Source organism: Indicator indicator, chromosome 28 (assembly GCF_027791375.1).
Source record: "Indicator indicator isolate 239-I01 chromosome 28, UM_Iind_1.1, whole genome shotgun sequence".
Classification (NCBI taxonomy): domain Eukaryota; kingdom Metazoa; phylum Chordata; class Aves; order Piciformes; family Indicatoridae; genus Indicator; species Indicator indicator.
This window is the reverse complement of record NC_072037.1, coordinates 2,715,883-2,733,006: the sequence shown is the minus strand read 5'-3', so window position 1 is coordinate 2,733,006 and position 17,124 is coordinate 2,715,883. Positions and strand designations below refer to the sequence as shown.

Below are 17,124 nucleotides of genomic sequence, written 5' to 3'. Positions count from 1 at the left end.
TTCCCTAGGAAGCAGCACCTCACATCCCTGCACACCTCAGTGACCCCAGCTCCTCTGTGTACTTCATCTTTCAACCAACAGCATCTCTTCTCTCCTGCACCTTCCCTTCCCCCACAGCCCATCCAACTCCACCTTCCCTTCCCCCACAGCCCATCCAACTCCACCTTCCCTTCCCCCACAGCCCATCCAACTCCACCTTCCCTTCCCCCACAGCCCATCCAACTCCACCTTCCCTTCCCCCACAGCCCATCCAACTCCACCTTCCCTTCCCCCACAGCCCATCCAACTCCACCTTCCCTTCCCCCACAGCCCATCCAACTCCACCTTCCCTTCCCCCACAGCCCATCCAACTCCACCTTCCCTTCCCCCACAGCCCATCCAACTCCACCTTCCTTCCCCACAGCCCATCCAACTCCACCTTCCCTTCCCCCACAGCCCATCCAACTCCACCTTCCCTTCCCCCACAGCCCATCCAACTCCACCTTCCCCTCCCCCACAGCCAGGCAAGAGGAGCAGCCCTCTGCAGGTCACACACACTCTGGCCAGGCAGCAAAACAGAGCAGGGGACTGCTGAGCTGAAGTGGAAGGGAAAGCAAACACAAACCCCAAACTAGTTTCTCCTCCAGCTGTGTATACAAACAGCAGCACCTCCAGGCCCTCTGCCCTCCACAGAGCCCCCCTGACACTGCTCAGAGGATAGAGAAGCTACCCCTGACAGACTGAGAAACTCCAACTACCCCTCACAGTGCTAACTACCCACAGAAAAACATGAACAAGGCAAGGCCAGCAGACTTTCTATGACCTTCAGAGAAATCCTACAATCAGGGTATTCTCCCAGCAGTTTCTCCACAGCAGGAACTGGAGACATCCCAGGACTCCATCCCAGTAAAGAAAATAGGGAAGAAGAGGGTTAGGAATCACAGAATGGTAGAGGTTGGAATTGATCTCCAGAGATCATCAAGACCAACCCCACTGTCAGAGCAGAGTCACCTAGGGAGGGTCACACAGGAACACATCCAGGTGAGCCTTGCAATTCTCCAGAAAAGACTCCACAACCTCTCTGGGCAGCCTGTTCCACTGCTCTGCCACCATCATGGTAAAGAAGTTTCTCCTCATGTTTAGATGGAACTTCCTGGGTTCCAGTTTGTATCCATTTTCACTTATCCTGTCAATGGGGAGCACTGAGAAGAGTCTGGCCCCACCTTCCTGACACCCACCCCTTGGATATTTGTAAGCAAGCCCTCAGCCTCCTCTTCTCCAAGACAGACAGCCCCATCTCTCAGCCTTTCCTCACAGGAGAGACATTCCAGTCCCCTTAGCATCTTCATGACCCTGTACTGGGCTTTCTCCAGTAGTTCTTTGTCCTTCTTGAGCTAGGGCACCCAGAACTGGACACAGAATCCAGGTGAGACCTCACCAGCACAGAAGGAGGGAAGGAGAACCTCCCTCAAAACCCTCTGTCAGAGCTTACCTTGCTGCTGCTCCTCTGCTCTCCCTTTGTGCACACAGGAGCACTCTGACAGCCTGGTGCACCACTCCTTAACCCCACACCACTTTCTGCTTCAACAAGCAGCCCACATCTCTGCAGACAAAGGCCTCCTAACCCAGCCTGTCATTCCATCCCACAACTACTAGCAAGCCTCCAAAAATAACTCTTCTAACACCAAAACAAAAGAGAAAAAAAAAAAAAAAAAGAAGCCCTCAAGCCCTACCTTTACCCACATGCACTACTCCCTCACTTCCTGGAAGCTTTGTATCTCCTCTGCCACCACTCATTTGCTCAATCTAGGTCAGGTGCCTTGCAATTACAGCTCCCAGCTGAGGCAGGCTTCAGGTACTCAAGAGTTTGACAGAATATGCTCTTCCCAAAGCTAGGACTACACAGAAGCTGTTAGGAAGTGGGTCAAAGAAGTTCTTCTCAGCTTCTAGAGAAGTAGAAAGGCTCACAGATGGGCTTGGGTAGGTATTAGGAAGAGAAGTTGTCATTTAGAGGGTTGGGAGTGAGTAGCTGGGGAAATAAGAGGAGATAGAGAGAGGGTCTTTTGTTAAGCTGTCTACTTTCACACTGATCTAGCCAAAGAATAAAGGCAGTGCAGCCTGATAAATAATAAAACTTGTGCCCCATTAGGCAGTGAGGGCTGAAGATGTAAAAAGGTATTGGCAAGATTGTGTGTGATGGAAGGAGCTGGAAAGCTTCTCCATTCTGAGCAGCACAGCCAAATTGCTGAGCTCCTCTTTGATGCACAGCTGTGTGCAGTTTGCATTTCTGCTTCTGACAAAAGGTGATTTTAGTTCTCTTCTACAGAGAGAAGACCAATGTCAAGTCTTGGAGACACACACACACCAAAAAAAAAAAAAAAAAAAAAGCAGTTTGGATACAAGAATTCACTTGACAAGGCTGGCAGCTCCTGCCCAGCTCTGCCCCAGCACTGGCCCATGTTTTGGGCACACCACTTCACTGACACAGATTACATTGAGTTGGAAGAGACACTCCAAGGTCGTCTTGTCCAAAGCCCCTGCAGGCAGCAGGGACACCTCCAACTAGATCAGGCTGCCCAGGGCCACTGCAAGCCTGATCTTGAGTGTCTCCAGGGATGGGACCTCAACCACATCCCTGGGCAACCTGTTCCAGTATTTTACCATTCTCTTTGCAATGAACTTCCTCCTGGTGTCCAACCTAACTCTGCCCTGCTCCACTTTCAAACCATTGCCCCTAGTCCTACACCCACAGGCCCTTCTGAACAGTCCCTCCCCACCTTTCCTATAGGTCCCCTTCAGATATTGAAATGTATTTACGAGATCTCCCTGAAGCTTCTCCAGGCTGAACAGCCTCAACTCTCTCAGCCTGCCCTTGTAAGAGAGGTTCTCCAGCCCTCTGATGATCTTTGTGGCCCTCCTCTGGACCCACTCCAGCAGGTCCATGTCTCTCTTGTGTTGGTGTCCCATAGCTGGACACAGTGACCCAAGAGAGACCTACACCAGAGCAGAGCAGAGTGGCAGAATCAGCTCTCTCAGTCTGCTTGGTACAGAAAGGCAGATGTTTCACTCCTAGAAGACTCACATAACATGGGTGACATGTCCTGTGCAGCACTGAGGTGCCACTACTGCCAATCTGGAAGCCCTGCAGCCACCCTCAGACAGGAGACTGTGCTGCTGCCTGGCCTGAAGGGTGGGAATGCAGGGGATAATGAGGCTCAGCGTGCATGCTTGGAAGGAGGGTGGAGAATTTGGGCAGCAGCCACAGCTGTGCCAGCAAGTTGCTTGATGTGGGCACAGCAAAGCTTGAGGCTGGGCCAAACACACATTTAATCAATAGGTTTCAGATCAGGAACAACTTCTGAGTCTGGAAAGTCATTACTATCCCTAGTCCCTGTCCCAGTGTCTTTCCTTGGCCTTTGGATGTGGAAGTCTTGATAGGATTGGGTGTGTAAGGCTTCCTTCATGCAAAGGTTGATGTGAACAGCTCAGGTGTGACTAGAGAAGGTGCCAGTGGATGGGCTGAAGAGCTAAACCCATCAGCAAAGTGCAGAAGCTGCCATGCTGAAGATCTGAGGAAGATTGTGTTCTGCCCTCACATCTAAAACACCCAGGGGAGCCAAATGCTCAGAGCAGAAGAACGTCCTACAGACCCACAGGGCTCCTCAAACAGGATGTCCCCCAGAAAGGGGCACAAAAAACATTTCCTCTCCTGCATGTTCTCACATCTCTGGCAGGCTGGGACAAATCTATGGTCTACTGAAGCTTCTCATAGAAAACTGAAAAGTGAGGAAGGAGACAGAGAGAGCAGGAGCATGCCTCAGCCTGGACAACCAAGGGCACTGTGAGCAAGGCAAACACCTACAAGGCCATTCAGGGCTCAGATGTGAAGCTCACATTCCCACATTTGGAGCTCTCAACACCAGGCTCTGGGCCACTCAATACAACTCCCTCAGCATCTTTTCAGCTGGCATGACTCCAGTGTGTACAAACAATGCAATATTTACGGGAACAGAGAGAGGTTGACTGCAGCGTGGTGGCTAAGGCACTCAGGCAGATGGACAGCAGCAAGACTCTGGCACCTCTGTTCCAGGGGACATTTACTGACATGAGCTAAACACCTCCAGCAGCCAAAGCACACAGAGGCTCCCAGCTCAGAGCAGGCAAGAGTCTAGGGGATAGGTCAACAAAAGAAGGGTGACCAGTAGGACAAGGGAGGTGATTCTCCCCCTCTACTCTGCTCTCACTAGATCCCACCTGGACTATTGCATCCAGTTCTGGTGCTCCCAGCACAAGAAGGACATGGAGCTGTTAGAGTGGGTCCAGAGAAGGCCACGAAGATGATCAGAGGGGTGGAGAACCTCCCCTATGGGGGCAGGCTGAGAGAGTTGGGGCTGTTCAGCCTGGAGAAAAGAAGGCTCCAGGAAAACCTATATAACTCCCTTGCAATATCTGAAGAACCTACAGGATTGCTGGGGAGGGGATTTTGACAAGGGCTGAGAGTGACAGGATGAGGGGGAATGGATTGAAGGTGGAAGAGGGGAAATTTAGACTGGAGATTGGGAAGAAATTCTTCAGAGGGAGGGTTGTGAGAAACTGGAACAGGTTGCCCAGGGAGGTCATGGGTGCCCCCTCCCTGGAGGTGTTCAAGGCCAGGTTGGATGAGGCCTTGAACTGCCTGGTCTAGTAGGACCTGTCTCTGCCCATGGTGGTGGGGTTGGATCTGGATGATCTTTAGGATCCCTTCCAACCCAAACCATTCTATGGTTTTGCTGCTCAGGGAAGAATGGCCTCATTTCTCTTGTCTGAAGAACAAGAACTTGAAGCTAACCACTAAATGCTTTGACCACCAGATGGGTCTTTTATCAGAGCCCTGGTTGTGACCAGAATTTCCATCCTCAAGCCAAATAATGCTTTTCTGTGCCACAAACTACATACAGAATACAGACAGGGGACAATTCCTCCTAAGTCAGGCATTCAAATTCTCCCAGCATTGCAAGTACTGAGACATCACTTGCTCTTCCCATGTGTTTAATTAACCCTGCTCAGCAAGTAGCATGAGCACAGGAAACAGCCAAGTGAGACTGCACTGCAGGTTTGTGTCTTGGCTCTCTGGGGAGACACACAGAAGAAAATTTTGATTAGAAGAGAATAATCCTGAAGTGTTTGTATGGCTTCCTCCTCCCTCTTTCTCTCAGCTTTAACAGACAGACAGCCTTCAGATTTTTATCTTTGTGTCTGTGGCACAAATTACCTGGGCAGCTTTGGTTTTTTTCTTCACCAACTCTGCTTACATTTCTCAGTCATAAAAGGCTTGTGATGTGCATCTCATACCCCTAAGATCTGATTAACTCCTGTGTGATGAGCCCTCACTCCAATTTGGAGATTTTAATGAACCCAAGAGAAGGGAAGTTATATCCATCAGTCATTAAGCAAAATAAGGTCAACTCTGTTCCTGCCAAAGGCAGCAATAAAGCACCTGCTGTTCTGCATGGACTTCTGCTTTGGCTCAACAAACCTCTAAGTGTCCAGCAACGTTTGCCCATTCTGCTTTAACATCGAGTTGTAGCAGTTTGTGGGAGCAGCAGGAGCATTCTAAAGAGATTGCAGTTTGAAAATCAAAAGTCAGTTTTTCTTGTTCACAATCCTCACCCTTTCCAGCATATGTTGCAAACAGGAAGTATTTCAGGACTTGTAAATATTCTTACTGTTTTTTCCATGGTAAGTCCCTTTTCTGCTTCAGAGCTACAAATGTGCTGTGGTTAAAATGGCTTCAGAACAGCTGGATCAAAGACAACACTGCATAATGGGTCTTGGGGACAAAAATCCCAGGGTTAATTCCTCCTTCATCACCCAGGCAGAGCTAACAGGGTGGACGCTGCCTTTGGCTCCATCATCCTGCACTTTGGTCACAATCCCAGTGCCTTCCTTTGGGATGCAGGCAACTGGAGGAGTGTGTGTTGTGCTGGATGTTGTAAAATGGAATTAATGGGGGGGGAAAGGACCAATAAAGAGCTTCTAGGGTGCCCTTATAAAGCTAGGGATGTAGAGGAACATAGAAAGGAGATCGTAGTGAGATGGGGGTCAGTCTCTTCTCCCTAATATCAGGTGATAAGATGAGAGAAAATAGCCTGAAATTGGGCTGGGGAGGTTTGGGTTGAAGATAAGGAAAAATTTCTTTCCTGCAAGGGTGGTGAGGAATTGGAACAGGCTGCCCAGGGAGGTGGTGGAGTCACTGTCCCTGGAAGTGTTCAAGATATGTGTACACATGGCACTGTGGGACACAGTTTCATGGCCATGGAGGTGTTAGGTCAGTAGTTGGACTGGATGATCTTAGAGGTCTTTTCCAACCAAAGCAATCCTATGATTCTGTGATGGAAACAACATGCTGACCATCACTACTGCTCTAAAAGAACACCCCACCATGGGGTTACCAAGCCAGAGCAGCCACACCACCCCTTTTCCTCTTCATCAGTCTATATGCTCCTAATTCAGGAAGAAATTTCCCCAGCTTGGTCATCACCCTGGGTCTAACCCTGTGCTTTGCTGACAAATCCAGGCTTGGCTTGCTGGCCAAGCCCAAAACACACAAGGACATGTTGAATGGCAGGAAGATCACTGCACATGCTTGGTCTTAATTTTTTCCTCATCTCTTCTAAAGCAGAAATGTTTAAACCAGAAAGAGTCTAAGCAAACACAGTGTGGGTGGGCAGTCAGCACGGCTGGATGCATTCTGAAAGGAGGTTGGAGCGAGGTGGGTGTTGGTCTCTTCTCCCTAGTTACAAGTGATAGGATGAGAGGAAATGGCCTCAAGTTGCAGCAAGTTTAGGCTGGACATTAGAAGAAATTTCTTCCCTGAAAGAGTTCTCAAACACTGGCACAGGCTGCTCAGGATGGTGCTTGAATCCCCATCCCTCGAGGGGTTTAAAAGACACAGAGATGTGAGGCTGAGGAACATGGCTTAGCCCCAGACTTGGTACAGTTAGAGAATGATTGGACTCCATGATCTTAAAGGTCTGTCCAAACAAAACATTTCTGATTCCCAAACTGGGAGTTGCGACTAGCTGACACTCAAGCTCTTTCTAGACCAAACTTGGAACCTGAAGAAATCAGCATTCAGAGGCTCTAGCTTTTGGCAGCCAGCCTAATGTCAGCTTTGTTTGCATAGGTTAATATCTACATGTAAAACACATATGGATCCATATTTATTCATCCTCTGAACGTGTACCAAGATTAATGCATTTTGGCATGAGAGATGTTCCGATCACTAGCAGCAGGAGAAAAAGCAAACCAAGTTATTAGCCGTTTTGCCTGCAATGGAAGGATGAGTTTAAAGCTTTTCTTGTGTTTTCTTTTGAAATAAGGTAGTTGTACTCATTCCCAAAGAGCCTACAGAACTCCCTCTGTAAGTTGGTTTGGGTTTTGGGGTTTTTTGTTTCTTTGTTTGTTTTGCTTTGGGTTTGGTTGTTTTTTGGTCTTTTTGGGGATTTTTTTTTGGAGGGTCTAATCATTTAAACCCAAAGTTTGCTTTGTAGGGTCCTTGATATCTGCTGAGAGCTGAAATATCATAATTTGGGTTGAGAAGGACCTTAAAGCTCATCCAGTTCCAAACCCCTGCCATGGGCAGGGACACCTCCCACCAGCCCAGGTTGCTCAAGGCCTCATCCAACCTAGCTTTGAACACCTCCAGGGAGGGGGAATCCACAACTTCCCTGGGCAACCTATTCCAGTGTCTCCCCACCCTCACTCTAAAGATTTGCTTCCTAATCTCCAGTCTAAATCTCCCCTCTTCCAGCTTAAATCCATTCCCCTTCATTCTATCACTACAAGCCTCAAGATATTCGAATCTAAAAGGTTCCCCTGTTCTACCACGTCCTGAGAAAATATCACCGAGGTTCATTTGATTCTACAGATAACCCTGAGCATTTGGCTGTCCCTTCCTCTCTTGGTTTACAGACAACCTAAGTTTGCTGCTCTTCTGATTGTAAGATGCAGGCAGGCGGGGCTGGCTGGAGTGATGAAGCATTCTTGTGAAGCTGGGACTGGGAGGTTAGAGTCAGACTTGTTGTCGCTGACTTATTTTCCCTGACTGTGACAGTCAATGCCCGCTTGTTTATGTGTGGATCTTCAAAGGAGACACAAGCCCTCGTGACACCAGCTGGCTGACTGCTTTTGGTGTTAGATCAGAAAGGGAAAAAAAAAAGTCAAGAAATGCATACGACTCACCAGTCTCTCTGACATAGGCGTCTTGTCTCCATCCGGCAAATGCTGTTCCAGAGCCAGCACAATACAATTGGCTATGATTGTAGCTAGGATCATGTATTCAAATGGAGTGGGGACCAGAAGTTAAAGAAGACAGTAGACAACACAAGGAGAGCCTCATCCAAATCCCATTTCTACCTGCATTAGTTGAGCCTTCTAAGATCTTTTTTGAAGGCATTCAGTCTCCTCGACTTGCTCAGTTCTTTCTGAGGTGTCTTTGGAAGAAAAATAGGAGATTGCCTCTCTTCTCAGAGAGAGTTGGTGACTTATACAGAATCTGAGCTGCTCAATGAAGTGGAGAGCAAGAAAACAAAAGGTCCAAACTAAACCAAAAATATTATTATTATTATTATTATTATTATTACTATTACTACTATTATTATTACTATTACTACTATTATTATTACTACTATTATTATTATTAAATGAGATCAATATGCTAAACTGCCCTAAAATAGAAGATATGGCTGCATGGCATCTGCTGAACTGTTCTTCAGAAATTCCCTGGCCTTTAACCTGAGAACACAGCACAGATAAGCAATGGACTAGAAAAGTTGGATTTAGAACATCCAGATCATGTCCAAATCATGAGCTGCTTCTGGATCACGATGCCTGCTCCTAGGGAGAATAAACAATTTAATCCTCACAGTTCCCTGCCCGAATGTTTGAAGGCAACAACCTCCCAGGACAGAAACAAACCTGACACTAGGTAGCCCTCTCCTTTGCCCTGAGCACTGATGAGCCCCTGCGCTCCCAGGGTGGAGCCACGCTGGTGGGAGGCAGTGGGGCCGCAGGGCTGGGGACACCTCTGCTCAGCACAGCGGAGGGGTCTGCTCGCCACCCTGGTGGCTCAGCTTAGCACCAGGGGCATCAAGGTCCGCTCAGCACCGTGGAGGACTGCATTCAACACCGCGGACAGCTCTCCTCAGCACCGCGGATGGCTCCGTTGGGACCTCAGCACCGCGGATAGCTCCGCTCAGCTGCGCTCAGCACCGCGGACAGAGGCAGCCCCGCCGCGGGGACGGGCCGGTGGCGCTGCTGAAGGGATGGGTCCCCCTCACACACTGCTGAAGGGATGGGTCCCCTCCACACTTCAAGAAACAGACGCAGAGGAGTCACCCAAGAGGCAGGGGAGGACAGACTGCGCCTGGCCTTGCCAGGAACGCCATGCTCTGACTTCGGGGATTGTTTATTCTGACTTGATTGCAGGGAAGGAGAAATGGCTGAGGAAGTACAGCAGTCCCTGGGATGCTATAACACGGGCAGGAAGATCAATGTGCGTGTGTGTCTGTGTGTGTGTCTGTGTGTTCAGGGGTATGGGAAGTGCATGCACTCCACTGGTGGTTGGGGGTTTTTTCCCTGTTAGCCCCTGGGGAAGTGAAAACTGGGGAAGGCTGAAGAGGAGCCGGCCTCTGTGGCAATTGAAAGTGTTGCTAGGAAGCTGGGAGGAGGCCTTGCTGCTATTAGCTGAGGATTAAGAGGTGTGTGATATCAAATGAAAAGAAAACAACCTGCTCCCTTGAGATCACCAGTGCAATGTACACACACACAACATCTACACTCTGGTAATCTCAGTCTGCTTTCCTTTTCTCCTGGCTTACCACCCCACTGTGTGCATCATCACAAGCAAAGGCTCCTTCTGAGGAAGAGCTCTGCAGCTTTTTGGCCTGGGAGCTGGTTCTGAGACAGACAGCATCTGCCCCTTCCCCTGTAGAGCAGCTGATCCTTCTCTCCACTTACACTCTCCCCCTGTGACAAATACTTTCTAGATTTTTTTTCTTTTTTTTTTTTCAGTACAGCCTAAGCTTAGGCTGCTCACCTAACCTGAGTGACAAGATTCATCTTGATTCTAATGGGTTCAGAAGGTAATGCACTAAAAACCTGGCTGCAATGGTTCTCTTAATGGGCTTTGCAAGGTAGCTTGGCTATCAACATCCTTGCTATTGATGCAGCTTCAATGTTAAGGTGTCACCATTTTTATCTCACGATTCTTCTCCTCTTCAGAGTGAGACAGAAGAGTTGAAAGGCTCTAAGATGGAAAGGCAAAGGAGGGTTCATTAGCATGACTCTCACAGACCCCTTTGCGTTTGGCTGAACCGTTGGGCAATGTAAACGTCTCCCAGCTGCACATCTGACACCTAAACACCCAGTGACAGCCACGTATGCCTCACACACACACCCCTGCCACAGCCACAGCACACTCCACCGTCCCCAGCAAAGCTGACACCCGGCCAGACAGCCGTGCATGATGTCGGACACACGGCTCCATGTCACACACACCCATCGCACACCCCGGATCGCACGCACACATCTACACTAGCACCAGCCCTTCAGCCCTAGCTGCCATGGAGTGTGGGGGGGAAATCTCATTCTTCCCCCAGTCTCCCCCCTCCCCATCTTCCCCACCGTGCCCACACAGCCTCCCTGAAAGGATATGGCCATTCTGTTATTCTCTTGGCGTATTTCCGTATAACATTATCTTCACTGAAGATGAAGAGGGATCTGTTGACTGTGAAGCAGTTCTGCTTGACAGGGATGGGGTTGTAGAGAGCCATAGTCCTGGCCCTCTGAGCCATCGACTGCTTATACATCCTCTGGCCGGCCTGGGGGCCACCTTGCCGGCTGCTCCCTCTTCCAGCCCCGGCCGGCCCTCCACCTCCATAGCGGGTGGGCAGCTCATCCCCAAACCGAGCCATCCTCGCAGAGCACGGAGCCGGGCGCTACAATCCAAACTGGCAGCCGAGGCGAGAGGAAGACGCATCACAGCGCGCAGCACTTCTCCTCCCTCCGGGGGCTTCGCTGGCGGGGTCGGGATCGATCGCAGCAAAATATTGAGATAGGTTAAAAAAAAAAAAAAAAAAGGAAAAATCTCCTTTTTCCTTCCTCCACCCGCTCCTCTTCCCCGCCGCTCTGGCTGCCCGGGGAGGAGGAGGAAGGCTCCGGGGGTCTGCTCACCTCCCCACACAGGTGCCGTTTCTCCGGCCCGACCTCATGGCCGGGGACTGCGGGGGGTAGTGGTGGCCGGCGTGTCCCTTCAGCAGTAACCGGTGGGGCTCCGGGCTGGGAAGGGGCTGCGCTGCTGCCGTGCCCGCCGTCGGAACGCTCCGCCGTGCCCAGCCCAACCCAGTTCAGCCCGGCTCCGGCTCCGGCTCCGGCCCGGCCCCGCCGCATGTGATGCCCGGAGCCAATCGGCCGCCGCGGCTCCGCCCGCTCCAGTCACCGGCACCGGGGGGCGGGCAGGGACGGAGGGAGGCAGGGAGGGATGGAGGGATGGAGCCGGCCCGACCCGGGCGCCACCGCCCACCCTGGTAAATACGGCAGAGCCGCGGCCACTCCCCGAGCTGGCGGGGAAGGAGGGATCGACCCTCCCGCCCCCTGCGCAGGGCTCCGTGGGTGCGCAAAGCCCCGGTCTGGACGGGTAGGAGGGGGGGTGCCGCCGGCTTTTTTTTGGGGAGGGGGAGAGCAGGAGAGGCGGCCCCCGCGCCTGCGCGCCGCTGGCCAGATGTGCAGCGCCCAGCTGCTACACCCATGGGGGCTTCCATCCGCGGGGGAAGGGGACCGGGGGCACGGGCAGCGCTGGGCATCAGATCTCCCATCACCCCCACCCCCCAGGGCTGTGCCATCAGGAGCCCCAGGGGAGGCTGGGAGGCAGCGGTGGTGGGTGGGTGGGTGGGTGCGGTGTGAAACGGGAGTGCAAGGTGGGGGGGAAGTGGGGGTGGGGGGCAAGGGGTGGTGCTCCCTTCAGATCCAACCCCTGGGTTTTCAGCGCTGTTTCAGGGACAGATGGGGGTGTCGCAGGGGGATAAGATGGTGCAGGGCAGTGTGCGCTCAAAGCAGAGAGGTGCGCCCTTCTGGACAACTTACTTTGTTTCTCCTTGGTTTGAATGACTCCTGCAGAGCACTGGATACCTTTAATCCTGTATTTATGGATGAAATCCTTTAATCCTGTTTATTCCAACACCCTCTGTTGCTCCCATCCACCACAAGTCAAAACGTTTAACTCCTTCTTGTTCCCGGAGCTCCTCGCCTCAACAGCCACTGCAGTAGCTGCTGGGGATCTGCTTTTGCATTCTGGCTAAACCTGGCATACAAGCTCTTGACTTATAGAAGGGACCCTCCAGAGAAGCCAGGGCTGCCAGCTGGGGGACATTTTCACTGCCCCCAGAGCAAGGGAACCCTGGACTCTGCTGCTAATGTGTTTTTTTTTTGCCTTAGTCATCCAAGCTGTAGCAGTTCAAAACCAACCCACCAACTAGGCAAGTCTGCAGCAAGAACATCTGCTGGCTTCAGAAGACGACAAGAGGGCTGGCAACAGCCACACGTGGCACAGAGAAGGGCTGGGAAGGGTGACTCTCTGGAAGAAACCAGCTTCCTACCTAGGGTTTTGGTATCTGAAGGGCTTTCTCTCACTGCAGCAGAGCCAGAAGATACCCTCAGAGGCAGCACTGGTGAGCCAGGAGCACCAAGAACTTGCCCTTCGAGGGACAGAGGGAAGCAGCAAGGCAGAGAGGTGCATCCCATCCTGCTGCCTTGAGGGTCAGATCCAGCAACAGCCACCAACCACTCTGCCAGGGGCATGGCCACCCAGTTTCTGCAAGCCCAGAGGACCTGCTCAAGGAGAAGTTCCAACCTATAGGTTTTCTTCCCTTGCATGTGCTGGGAATGTGATAAAGAAGAACTATTCCCCAACCCCAATTTTGGATAATTTGCAGATTAAACTGAATGCTGGAGTCTTTGGGAAAAACTTTGCCTGGAGAAGGAAGCTGAAGTGTTTGGGAAATGAGGCCTTGGCTTTGGCTGCCACCAGCTTGCTCCAGCTCTCACTGGCTCAAGATCCCTGTTACACTCAAACAGGCCCTGGGAAAAGATTGAAATTAGTTTCCTCCTACGATTTTCACCCCCCCCCAGCACTGCTGAGCTGATCCACACCAGTGGGTCACCAGGGGAAGTTTATTTTCGGGAGGAAGAAGGAGGGTGCAGGGAGCTCTGAGCTCATAGGCTGAACACAGCAGGAAAATGCTCTTTTCTCTTGAAAGTTTCCCCTAAAACCATTTTCATTTCCATCCTTACTACCTTTTCCTACAATGAATTTAGCTTTTCATCTGAAAAAAAAAAAATCAAGCCTCCCACAGCTGATTTATTTAGTCTGAATTTTTTCACTGCTCTGCTTCTGGTCACTAAATCTAATCTGTTCTGCAGGCTCCTGTTTTGTTGTGGGAAAATGTGACTCTTTTTAGCAGTAGCCACTAGAAGGGGAAATGCTAATTTTGAATAACCCCTCACCTCTTCTGATGGAACTCAGCATCTGGAAAGAAGAATTACATTGATTTCCACAATTCTTCATGCTTGAAAGCGGAGGGGGGAGGTGGGGGGTGAGGGAAGGGCGTGGGTGACACAACAGCTTTGAAAAATCCCCAGAATTTGCTGTCTTCACCTGATATTGAGAATCTGCCCCTTGCCCACCCACCCATCCAGCCCAGTCATCTTTTTATAAGGGCTTGTAGTGATAGGACAAGGGGGAGAGCTGGAGGAGGGGAAGATTTAGACTGGATGTCTAAAGCTCCAGGGAGACCTTAGAGCAGCCTTCCACTACCTGAAGGGGGCTACAGGAGGGCTAGGGAGAGACTGTTTAGAAGGACTTGTAGTTACAGCATGAGAAGCAGTGGGTTTGAGCTGGAGATGAGAAAGAAATTCTTTCCAGTGAGAGTGGGGAGACACTGGAACAGGCTGCCCAGGGAGGTTGTGGATTCCCCCTGCCTGGAGGTGTTGGATGAGGCCTTGAGCAACCTGGGCTGGGCTGGTGGGGGGCGTCCCTGCCGATGGTATGGAACTGGATGATCTTTAAGATCCCTTCCAACCCAACCCATTCTATGATTCTCTCCTCCCAGAGCCACCAAACCATCCTGCCTCTTGCAGGAACAAACTCCCCACACCACAGCACTGCAGTGAAGTCAGCAGACGGGGTGGTGGGGGTGTTTGTGACAGCAAGAAAATGCTGCGAGCGTGTCGTGAGGATGTTCTATTAAACCACAGCTCGCCCTTTTCTCCATCTGCATGCTCAGGGATTTCTTTCTTTTTTTTTTTTTCCTCTCCTTTTTTTTTTTTTTTGGTTTTGTGTTTTGATTTCATTTTTTTTTTCACACCATAGGGAAGATCACACAGATCTTAAGCACTGAAAGCCTTAAAGACAAGAAGAAGATTGCAATTGCAAGGATTATTTGGCTTTGGGAGGGGAAGCATTCAGGATTTAGTTGGGCTTTTTGAGATTAGGAAAAGAGCAGGGGAGTTAAAAGAAAGCAAAAAAAAAAAAATATTCAGGGGCAGTGAAATAAATTGTATGTCTGTAACCTGCCACCACAGCAGGGCAAAAGAGCATTTCATGACAAAAGCAAAAATGGATTTGGTCAGCAGCAGCTCCTCCTCACAAGCCCCAAAGACAGAGGTGAGCAAATCATGCTGCTCTCCAGCACTGCCTGCCTTGGCTTCAGCAAGAAGCCTTCTTCCTCCCTGCACAGCTTTGCCAGGCAACCAAGCATGTCCCTGGACTTTCACCTCCATCCCAAGCCTGAGGCAGGTGACTGGGTTTAATGGAGCAGCACTTCCATCTGGAAAGCCAAAGCCTTGCTGAGACAGGACAGAGGAAAATGGTCCAATATTGCAGGTCTGTGTGTGTCAGATGATTGGGACACTTGGACCATGGCAAGCACCAGTGGCATTCTCTGTTTGTCCTGGCAAAGCAGCTAACAGGCACTCCTGGGACAGTCTGAATCCACCCCTCGGGAGTTTTCTGGCTAAACCCCATGGAAGTGGATTTCCTGCTTGCTCTATTGCAGAGATTCTAGCACACAAGATCTACATGAGGGGTGATAGCTACAATTTAGGAACACAGCCCCAACATCCCCCTTAAACCACAACACCCCTAAGCTGTCATCCCCCACTGAGCAGGTCAGGAAGGACACCTTTGCAGAAACAGCAGCAGGAAAGTAAAAACTTCCTTCCTTTAAGAGAGGAAGGGAAACCCACCATGCTCTGACTCCTCCCTGGGGTCCTTCTCTATGCCTTGAGCAGCTTGCTCAACATCTTGAGTGAAGGTCAAGGTTTCCTGGCATGTGTTATGTCCAGGTGAGCTCAGTGGGTGTAGAATGGTGGGCAGGCCTCTCAGAATTTGCAAGGTTGAAGAACAGAACAGCCAGTCCAACCCCATCCAGCTTAAATCTCTGGGCCCAGGCAGAGCAGCTCCCAAGAACAGATTTCCTTTAAAACCTAACCAGAGAATACAGATTGCACAGCTCCTTCCAGCCCCTTAGGAAGGTCCACAGCTCCAGGCCAGATGCAGCTTGGCTGCAAAGCAACTCACCAGGAACTTGTGCTCTCCTGCCTCACATGCAGGCATTTTGCACCAGCTGTACTAGAAGAAAATCCTGCTGCCATACAGGGAGACAAAACTGTTGAGTCTTGTGCTCCAGCCTGCCAGAGGATGCAGAACAGCTTGATGTGACAGCCAGAGAGTGAAGGCCAGCAGGAAGATGCTCTGTTGCTTCTTATCAAGAATAAAAGGCTAAAAGGGAAATAAAGGCTTCCTGAAGATACATCTCCTCTTACACATGTCATAGCCACGGTGTTATCTGTCACACAGTGTCCTAAACCCTGTGCACAGTTACCCAAGCTGTGTGCACATGCAGAGTAAGAGAGATCCTGCCCCTGAGAGCTCATGGCTTGGGGTGGGAGCATTGACAGCAAAGCCCCAGGGCTGGGTCTGCCTGGTCCAGTAATTTCAGCTCTGCATGAAGGAGTGCAAGAAGCTCCAAGCCAGCACCACCTCAAATCCACAGCACCACACAGTTCTTCCAGCCCAGGAGATCAAGGAGTACTGCATCCAGCTCTGGAGTCCTCAGCACAGCACAGACAGGGACCTGGTGGAGCAGGGCCAGAGGAGGCCACAGCAATGCTGGCAGGGCTGGAAGCTCTCTGCTTGAGGCCAGGCTGAGAGAGTTGGGGTTGTGCAGCCTGGAGAAAAGAAGGCTCCAGGGAGATTCCCGGTCCTTCACTGCTTAAAGGAGTCAAGCAGAACACTGGGGACAGACTTTTGAGCAAGGCCTGTTGTGACAGAACAAGAGGTGATGGTTTGAAACTAAAAGAGGGAGATTGAGGCTGGAGAGAAGGGAGAAATGTTTGACACTGATGGTGGCGAGACTCTGATCCAAGTTTCCCAGAGAGGTGGCAAGAGTCCCATCCCTGGAATCATTCCCACTGAGGTTGTTTGTGCTCTGAGCAACCTGCTGTAGCTGTTGAGGTCCCTGCTGGATGCAGGGGGGGTTGGACTGGATGAGCTTTATAGGTCCCTTCCAAACTAAAGCATTCAACATTTCTACAATTCTCCTTGGCACTTCTAAGACTCTTTCCTATGCCATTGGTCTCCAAGACTGACCAACTAGCAGAGAAAGGCAACAGGCTCACACATTCTCTTCCATTGCTTTGGACCTCAGTTCAACTGATGACTTGATCAGAGAGGGGGATTTGATGAGCCCTAGCCTGTCTTTCAGTACATATCTGTCTGCAGCACAAAAATTATTAGACATCTAATCCTCCTTAAGATTCAGGCCTGTCCTCTGCTTAAGCTCCTCAGAAAATCAGCCTAGATGCTTCTCAACATTTAGATGTCAAAACATCTTTTCAAATCTGACTTTAGACAAACTAATGTCTTGGCTCAGCTCTGTGTGAGCAGCACTCTTAAAATCCAAGAGTGAGGAGCATTCTAAGGGCCAACACAGAACCAGTACTCTACTGGTGCAGATCAGGAGCTAGATGGGTTGGCAAAGGAGAGTCAGAGGAGTTTGGGACTTCCATCAGTTGCTCACCCAAAGGTTAATGCAAGCTGAAGAGAGG

General features: G+C 50.6%; 1 protein-coding gene across 1 annotated transcript in view; it reads right to left on the bottom strand.

Annotated features, from left to right (window-relative positions):
- Positions 1-10,934, bottom strand: part of CACNA1B (calcium voltage-gated channel subunit alpha1 B) — a 437,648-nt gene extending 426,714 nt beyond the window's left edge. The window contains exons 1-2 of the mRNA XM_054393221.1: positions 10,675-10,934; positions 8,203-8,308 (exon numbers count right to left, since the gene is read on the bottom strand). Coding sequence (XP_054249196.1) covers positions 8,203-8,308; positions 10,675-10,934 — 366 coding nt within the window. The remainder of the gene's footprint in view (positions 1-8,202; positions 8,309-10,674) is intronic.
- Positions 10,935-17,124: the final 6,190 nt, after the last annotated feature.